Source organism: Caenorhabditis remanei, chromosome I (assembly GCF_010183535.1).
Source record: "Caenorhabditis remanei strain PX506 chromosome I, whole genome shotgun sequence".
NCBI lineage: Eukaryota > Metazoa > Nematoda > Chromadorea > Rhabditida > Rhabditidae > Caenorhabditis > Caenorhabditis remanei.
In genome coordinates, this window is record NC_071328.1 from 1,898,176 (window position 1) to 1,907,872 (window position 9,697).

Sequence of the window (9,697 nt, forward strand, 5' to 3'; positions counted from 1 at the left end):
ACTTTTTCCTGTTTGGGTTTTTAGGCCAGCGATCTTTTTTCAAGACGAGAAGTTCTTTCACATCGTCAACGGACTTTCCGTCTTGAAAAAAAGATCGCTGGCCTAGAAACCCAAACTGAAAAAGTTCGGTCACCGCATTTTTTGGACTGAAAATCCGCATTAATGGGCATTTTTTCGCGGTTTTTGGGTATTTTCCATCGAATTTTTCATATTTTTCGCATTTTTGCACATTTTCAGCTTAAAAACTCATTTATCACTTCCAGACTGGGTGAAATGTCAGCCGCCGTCGAAAAACTGTCGAAACTGAGACAATTGTTCTCATCGGAACGTGTCTTGGCACTCACCGCCAATAAACCACTTTCAGCGTATCTGCTGCCTAGTACCGATGCTCATCATGTAGGTTTTGCAGATATTTATCTGAAATTCAGATGAATCGGAAGCTTACGTCGTGAGGATTCTGAATCCGTTTTCAGATTTTCGCTAGGAATGAAATGAAGCGAGTTACAGAGAGTTTTGTCTGAAAAATGCGAGTTTTTAGAACAAAAACGGTTGTAACTCGGTTCATTTTGACGCTAGACAAATTCTGAAAACGGATTCAGAATCCGCACGACGTCAGCATTCTGAATACGCCATTTTCATTGAAAATGGGTCAGAATAAAGCTGGGAATTCAGAATCTGCTGCTAGATTATGAAAAATGTGAAAACTAAATGGAAAATGCCCAAAAAATCCCGAAAAAATGTCCGAAAATTAGAATTTTTGTCCAAAAAATGCGTATGACCGAACTTTTTCTGATTGGATTTCTAGGCCACCAGTCTTTTCTTTCAATGCGGAAAGTTCGTGGACGACGAGAAAGAACTTTCCGCCTTGAAAAAAGATCGCTGGCCTAGAAACCCAAACAGAAAAAAGTTCGGCCTCCGAATTTCTTGGTCTGAAAATTCGCATTTTGGGGCAATTTTTCGGGTTTTTAAAGGTATTTTTCTTTGGAATTTCCATATTTTTCTTATTCTAGCGATAGATTCTGAATTCCCAGCTTTATTTTGACCGATTTTCAACGAAAATGGCGTATTCAGAATGCTGACGTCGTGCGGATTCTGAATCTGTCTTCAGAATTTGTCTAGCATCAAAATGAACCGAGTTACGACCGTTTTTGTTCTGAAAACTCGCATTTTTCAGACAAAACTCTCTGTAACTCGCTTCATTTCATTCCTAGCGAAAATCTGAAAACGGATTCAGAATCCCCAAGACGTCACCCTCTGAAATTTCCATTTTTTCTCAGAGTGAATACCTGGCCGACTATGATTTCCGTGTGAAATTCCTATCCGGATTCAGTGGATCCAACGCCTACGTCGTTGTCACCAACAAAGACGCTCTCTTATGGACAGACGGACGGTACTTCACACAGGCGGCCAATCAATTAGACTCCGCCCACTGGACACTGATGAAACAAGGGATTCCGGAGTCGGTGACTGTGGTCGATTGGTTGGTTAAAGAGATGGAAAGAGGAAGTGTCGTCGGTTTCGATCCGACACTTGCCACGTTTGATCTTGGATCGAAAACTGTCAAACGGCTTAAGGTACACGGTGGAAAAGTTGTGAAAACGAGTCAAAAACCTCTTTTTTTTGTTGAAAATATGCAAAAATCCGAATTTTAAACATGAAAAATGACATTTTTTGACTCATTTTCTCGAAAAATGGATTTCTAACTCAAAATCCTTCAGAAAATCGTATTTTAACCAAAAACCCCTTTTTTGAGTTTTCTTATAACAAATTGAGTAATTTTTATCAGAAAGTTAGAATTTTCCAGCCGATTTTGAGTGAAAAATCTCATGTTTCGGCTGAAAATTGAGATTTTTGACGAATTTAGGATGAAAAATTAGATTTTTCGGCACTAAAAAGTGAAGAAATTGCGATTGTCAAAATTATTTAGAGTTAAAAATCGAGTTTTCCTGTCGAAAATGACACGAAATCACCCAGAAATAGCATTTTTACAGGAAAATTTAATTTGCAAGACGAATTGGAGTGAAAATTACAATTTTTCGATTGAAAAACTTCTCAAAAGAACCGTTTTCAGAAGAATTTTGAGTCAAAAAAGTCAAAAGTGTTCTGAAATTCAAAAAGTTGCCGCATTTATTTCATTTTACACCACTTTTGTCCTTTTTAACTTGAAATTCTTCAGAGAACAGTACTTTTGAGTGGTTTCCCAGTCAAAAATTTGAATTTTTGACTCAAAATCGACTTGAAATTCTTTTTTTCTGTAACAGTGCTATTTATGGGTGTCATTTTCGACAGGAAAATTGCATTTTTCACCCTAAATCCTTCGAAAAATCTCAATTTTCAGCCGAAAAATTTGATTTTTCACTCAAAATCGGCTGGAAAATTCAACTTTCTGATGGAAATTACTCGATTTGTTATTAAAAATCTTTTTAAAAGTGTTCTGGAAGATTTTCTTACATTTTCTTGTTAGGGGAGTCGTTTAAATTGTTTAAAAATGACGACTAATCCCTGAAAAAAGACTGGAAAGTATCGTTTTTCAAATTATATTTACAATTTTCCGACGAATTTTTGTCAGTTTTTCTATAAAAAAGTATACATTTTTCCATATTTCCAGGCGGCTGGCCTAATCCCTGTCTCAATCCCCGGAAATCTGGTTGACACATTCTGGACGGACCGTCCGAAACTCGCCGGACACCCAGTCGTAGTGTTGGATAAGGCGGTCGCCGGTAAGACGACGGCCCAGAAAGTCGACGAGCTCCGTGAGAAAATGAAGACGAAGAAGGCGGCGGCGGCGGTGTTCACACTTCTAGATGACGTCATGTGGCTTCTGAATATTCGTGGATCCGACATACCGTTCAATCCGTTGGCCTACTCGTATCTATTCATTGGAATGCGAGAGATTCATTTGTTTATTGATGGAGAGAAGTTGAATAACGAGTCGAGGGAACATCTCCATGAGTCTTCTGTGTCTATCCATGAATACGCGGAGGTTTACACGTGGATCGCCGACTGGTTAAAGACGAAACAAGAGGCTGGAGAGCCCCATATGGCTTACCTGACGCCTGAGACGAATTACGCGATTGGAAGTATCTTTGGAGAGGAGAACTCGATGATTGATGTGTCATTGGCACAGGTGGCAAAAGCCACTAAGAATCATCGAGAGATGGAGGGGATGAGAGTTAGTCATGTGAGTTTGATAGAAAAAGTTGAGAAAATTAGGAAAAATTTCGAGTATTTTGAGCCATAACAGTCTGTATGAAAAAAGTATAATCATGCCATTGTTTGAACTTATTTGGATCTCACCACGAAAACTACAGTAACCAACTACAGTACAGAGTTGAGCGGAATGCGATTTTTGAAATGGCGGAAGGCGGAATGAAAAAAAGCCAAATGGCGGAAGGCGGCCTTATTTTATTGTAAAAAATACTTGAAATCAGCGATGTGCCTATAGAGGCGCTTTGGGCGCTGAGAAAATCAAAAGTGTGCGAAAACGCGAAAAGAGAGAGTGTGTAGAATCGAGAGACGATGTTTGGCGAGGGGGACTAGTTTCCGCTTCGGCCACGGCAAAAATGCGAATATTGCTCATGCTTAATCTCAAGCGACCAATCAGCGTTCAGCGAGAGACTCCGCCCCTTTCAATCAGCCAATCAGCGCGAGATTGACCAGATCTCGTCTCTCCTTTTTACACACTCTCTCTTTTCGCATTTTCGAGGTTTTTTATCACACTTTGAAGAAATGCGAGGCGCTCAACGCCACCCAGGCACATACCTGCTTGAAATGGTTAAATTTTGTTTTCTTTCGGTAAAAACTGATAGCCTTGCTGCAAAAAAACGTTAAAAAATATCAGTAAATTGGAGTAGGCAAACATATTTTTCAATCTGATATTCTCTAGGCGGAAGGCGGAAAAAATCACAAAATAGCGGAAGGCGGAAGGCGGAAATAGGAAAATTTTTGCCGGAAAGCGGAAAGCGGAAGGCGGTAGGCGGAATTCCGCTCAACTCTGATTTTGAGTGAAAATTTGTTGAAAATGAGACATTTTTGCGCAAAATCGCACGAAAATTATCAATTTTGACAGGAAAATGAGGAAAAATAGCGGTGTTGAATCTGAAAATTGCTTGAAATTTCACGAATTTTCACTGTAAGCTGAGTTACTCATTTTCATTAGAAAATAAAACTCGATTTGACTCCGAATCACCGAGTTTTGACAATTTTTGACTCCAATTTTGATCATAAATGTATTGAAATCGATCAATTTTGGCCGGAAGTTAGACGATTTAGATCTGGAAATTTAGACATGGAAATCGTCAAAAAGAGCGACTTTTGATAGGCAATTTAAAAATATGATGGATACTTTAAGTATTTTGAATGGAATATTACTGAAAATGGGACATTTTTGCCCAAAATCGCACGAAAATTACAAATTTCGATAGAAAAATGACGAAAAACAGCGATTTTGGATCTAATAATCGCTTGAAATTCCAGTTGCGTGACAGTGCTGCTCTCGTCGAATTCCTTTGTTGGCTCGAGAAGGAACTCGTCTCCGGAAAGACGTACTCGGAAACCCAATTGGCCGAAAAAATCGATCATTTGAGAAGTCTTCAGGAGAAATATGTCACGTTGAGGTTGGTTTCGAACTGATTTTGGCAGGAAAATGTCTAATTTGACACTAAAAATCGTCATTTTGTTGAAAATTTCGGATTTTTCGTCATTTTTCCAAGCTTCTTCCTAAACCTGAAACCTTTCAGTGGGGGTTTTCGAGTGATTTTCAGCCAAAAATCTGAAATTTCAATCCGATTTTCCAGTTTCGACACAATATCGGCTGCGGGTGACCACGCTGCCCTTCCCCACTACAAACCGGAAGGAGAGAACGGAAAGAGAGAAGCGTCGAACACTTCGGTGTATCTCGTTGACTCGGGAGCCCATTATCAGGATGGAACGACTGATGTGACACGTACCGTATGGTTTACGTCTCCACCGAAAGAGTTCATCACTCATAATACTCTCGTTTTGAAAGGACACATCAATCTGGCGACGGCGAAATTCCCAGATGGAATCTATGGGTCTCGTTTGGATACACTGACAAGAGACGCCTTGTGGAGAGTTGGATTGGATTTCGAACACGGAACGGGACATGGTGTTGGACACTATTTGAATGTTCATGAAGGACCTAGTAAGAAGATTTTAACTGGAGGGGAACGGAGTTATGCGGAAGGCGGTTTTTGAAATGGCAGCTGCGCTCTATTGATAATGGCGTTACAATTTGTCGTGTGAACATGAACTTTTTGCGTACAGTGGTGGTGCCAAATCATTATAAAAAATAGCGGTACTTGCCAGAGTTGCATGGAAGTGAAAATTCCTTATCCGGAAGTCGGAAGTAGGAAGTGAATTTCCTTAACCGGAAGTCGGAATTGAAAAAACGCCCGGAAGTCGGAAGTTGGAAGTCGGAAGTCGGAATCAGATTTTTTCGAAAATATTCAAAAACTTCAAGAGAAAAGATTATAAAATTGGCGGAAATCAGTGGAAAATTAGGTTTTGGATGAAGAAAAGCCAATTTTCTCTCCTTTTCGACCATTTTTTCAAGTATTTCTGCGAAAGAAGTCGGAATTCTATGCAACTCTGGTACTTGCTCCTTGAATTTTTACGATATGGAACTCTTGTGCAGTGGAGCGCGCTTGCTTTTATTCAGTATTGAATTTTTCCCACTTTTCTCCAGTTTTTTGCACGAAGAAAGGATGATTTATGAAAGACAACTTCAAATTATCTCAGTTTCTTTCATAAATCATCTTTTCTTCGTGCAAAAACTGGAAAAAAGAGGGAAAAATTCAAAATACTGAATAGAAACAAACGCGCTCCACTGCACAAGAGTTTCAGATCGCAGTAGATCAAAAAGCAAGTACCGCCAAATTTGTTTTAAATTTTTTATTTTTAAGAAAAACTTATAGCTTTGCCGCCAAAAAGGCTGAGAAAATGTCCGAAAATTCGGGTAACCTATCAGCAAACCTACCACTTTTCGCCAGAAAGAACCACATTTAAAAAACGAAATAAGGCAAAAATCGATTTCTAAAAATCACATTTTATTCCGCCTTCCGACTTCCGCCATTTCAAAAGCCACATTCCGCTAAACCACACAGGGTCACAGAATGTCCATATGAAGCAACTGCGCTCCAAAAAAAATTAGCGTAAAATTAGCGCGAAATTCAAAAAAATTAACCAACAAAAAATTTTTTTGTGTATTAAAAATTTGTATTTTTCTCTATTTTAATGATTTCGATATTTTTTGTGCGAAGTTTTCTCGAAAATAGCGAGAAAAATGAAAGAGAAGTGAGCTTCATTCGAAAAATTTGACTCCCTATCGTTCGTCTTACTGTTTCCACGTTATCAGGTCCCGCATGCGGGTCGCATTTTGCTGATCGGCGACTCGCTTGGCAGCCTGCCAAGTCGTGTGCAAACGCGCTTCACTGAGCTTCCGGTTTCGCGGGAAAATTATTTGAATTCATATGGACAAAATTTGACCCTGTGAACCATGTTCGCGAACGCGGATAACTACAAATCTTCTGTACCCCCTCATTCATTTTTTTCAGTCGGAATCGGTCACCGCAGTGTTCCAAGTGGCGGTGAACTCCACGCGAGTCAAGTGTTGACCATAGAACCGGGATTTTATCTCAAAGATAAATACGGTATTCGAATTGAGAATTGCTACGAGACGGTTCCGGTTCAAGTCGCTTCCGGTGCAACGAATTTCTTGGGTTTTGAGGTAGAGATTTCAGAACTTTTTTCAGCCAAATTTAAATACTTATTACAACTGCGCCCCACCGCGAACTATCGGTGAGAGACGCAGAGTTTTCACAGTTTTTGACAAATTTTCGCTATTTTATATAATTTTTTCGGTAAATTAAAATGAAAACCAGTGAAATAACGTCAAATCTCTGTTTTTTTTTCAGATTTTCAGGCAGAACATGGGTTTTTTTAAACCGAAATTCTGACGAAAACCCTCATTTTAGTGTATTTTCAATGAAAAAAAATCACATTTAGAAAAATCCCGATTTTGTCAACAAAAAATTGTTTTAAAATGCGATTTTTAACAGAAACTGGCGTGCCTTTGGCGCGTTTCTCGAAATTGCTTTATTTTGAGTTAGAAATGCCGGTTTTAGTGCTGAAAACCAGGTCTTTCTGCTAAAACTCGTTAAAAATCGATTTTTAGAGCTGAAAATGTCAGAAAATCCAAAAAAAAACCCCCAGTTTTCATCAAAAATGCGGTTTTTAACAGAAACTGGCGTGCCTTTGGCGCGTGTTTCTACCTCGGAATCGAAAAAATGTGAGTTTTTCATTGAAAATACACTGAAAATGACGGTTTTCGTCAAAATTTCCGGTTATTTCAGATTTAACCGGAATGTCGACGAAAACCCTCATTTTTAGTGTAGTTTTCAATGAGAAAATCACTTAAAAACACGCCAAAGGCACGCCAGTTTCCCCAAAAAACCGCATTTTTGAACAAATTTTATTGTCAAAATCGGGATTTTCTGACATTTTCAGCTCTAAAAATCGATTTTTAACCAGTTTCAAAAGTTTTTTTATAAATTGTTATGAAAAATAGCGAAAATATGTCAAAAACTGTGAAAATCTGTTTCGCGCCAGAGAGAACTCTGCGTCTCTCTCGCCGACGCTCTCTCGTTTGCGGTGGGGCGCTGTTACAGCGGCTAACTTACAACTGCGCTCCACCGAAATGCCTTTGAAAAATTTCTCTTTTTCTCTGCGTCTCTCGATTTCGCACACAATTTTCTCGCGGTTTCGGTAGAGCGCGGTTGTAAGTGGGGTGTGCCGTGCTATTAACAAATCGAGTAAATTTCGTCAAAAAGTGGAATTTTCCAGCAGATTTTGAGCGAAAAATCCCATAAAACGTCTCCAAATTCCACTGTTCTAGTTAAAATTGAGATTTTTTGAAGGATAGAAATTGCGATTGTCAGACGTATTTCGACTGAAAAAATGTACCGTTTTTTGAAGAGTTTTGAGTCGAAACAGTCAAAAGTGTTCTAAAAATTAGAAAAATACGGTGATTTTTCTAAATTTTAGAACACTTCACCTTTTTGACTAGAAATTCTCCAGAAAACAGTTTTTTTGACAAGTTTTTCAGTCGAAAAATTACAGTTTTCACTGAAAATCGAGTTCAAAATTAAATTTCGTCTTCTTTTTCAGCCAAAATGACAGATAATTTGTTTTTCAGCCCCTAACTCTCGTCCCAATCCAAACGTCGATTATCGACAAATCTCTGCTGAGTGGAGCTGAAATCAACTGGCTCAACAACTATCATGCTCGTGTACTTAAAGAAGTCGGAGAATTCCTCCAACGAGCTGGAAAAGCGGAAGAATATCAATGGCTCTCCAAAGCGTGCGCCAGAATTTAAAACGGCTGAAATTTGGCCTAAAATTACTTGTAAAATATGTTTATTTTTTAATATTTAGTTTGTTTTTCTCTTATTGGTGTAACCCCCCGTTTTCTGCGATTTTTCCCCCTCTCTAAAACTGTCTTAAAATATTCTTGTCGCCCTATTGATTAACCTCATGTGATAATACATATTTCAGATAAGTTATACAATAAAAGACCCACATCTGAAAATTGTGATTTTTGAGGGAAAACGCGAGTTTTCTATCGAAAATACACAAAAAATTAGGTTTTTCACGGTCTCCTACACGTGAAAAATTTTATTAATTTGCACGTCGTCTGCGTCTCTCACTGTGATTTTTATCTCTCGTTTTCTCTTTATAGACGTAACTTTAAGCTATCTGGTGACTTGGAAGAAGCAGGATCTTGATTGATTTTTATGAAAAGTAGATGGAGGAAGACATTCCCAGCATTTTCATATATTACACATATTATTCTGCCGTCTATGGAGCTCATTATCTCTTGTGTAATCGAATGGAGTGTTTTGACCCATTTTCGGAGATGTAGTCTACTTTTCGTTCAAAATTGGATAGAAGACTGTTAATGAAGGCTTCCGTAAGCAGTTTGTAAACCGAAACCGTTCAGAAAAACATCAGATGGATGAAAAAATTAGGAATTCAGTAGATAATATGATGATTTTCTACTGCCGATGACCTAATTACGATGTATTTCAAAAATCGCTTGCCATGAGTTTTTAGAGAATCTGAAATTAATCAGTTTGCACCTTGAAATTTTGATTTTAGGAAAAAACTGAAGAAGTTGATTCAAAAATTCGATTTCAGTACAAAAATACGATTTTTTCGTACTTTTTGGCAAATATCTTGAAAACAAAGTAAAATATCAAAAAACTGGCCCCATGCGAAGTTTCTAAATTTCATTCTGATTCGAATGAGCCCTAAATCGAGAATTTTCGTTGAAAAATAAAAAAGTAGATGCATATATAAGAACTACTACTCAGTCGAAGGAACTTCTTAAAACTAGATCAACTTTTTTATTTTCCAATGAAAATTCTTGATTAACGGCTCATTCGAATCAGAATAAAATTTAGAAACTTTGCAAGATGCCACATTTTTGAAGTTTGACCTAATTCTTGAGAAAAATCGGAAAATGTGCAGAAAATTTGCCATTTTGAACTGGCATCAAAAATTGGGATCTGCTTTTTTGGTTTTGCTCCAGGAAGATTCATTCCACTTGAATAATGATCAGATCAAAAATTTCTACAACCCCATGGAAACAGTTTTTCATCAAATGTCGTAATTAGGTA

General features: G+C 38.1%; 1 protein-coding gene across 1 annotated transcript; it reads left to right on the forward strand.

Moving 5' to 3' along the window:
- Nucleotides 1-273: 273 nt before the first annotated feature.
- Nucleotides 274-8,395, forward strand: GCK72_000257 (uncharacterized protein; the record flags this gene model as incomplete). The annotated part of the gene is made up of 7 exons (XM_053722367.1): nt 274-396; nt 1,278-1,574; nt 2,609-3,181; nt 4,477-4,616; nt 4,797-5,164; nt 6,576-6,748; nt 8,216-8,395. The coding sequence occupies 7 exons, from the start codon at nt 274-276 to the stop codon at nt 8,393-8,395; spliced, it is 1,854 nt and encodes a 617-aa protein (XP_053591012.1).
- Nucleotides 8,396-9,697: the final 1,302 nt, after the last annotated feature.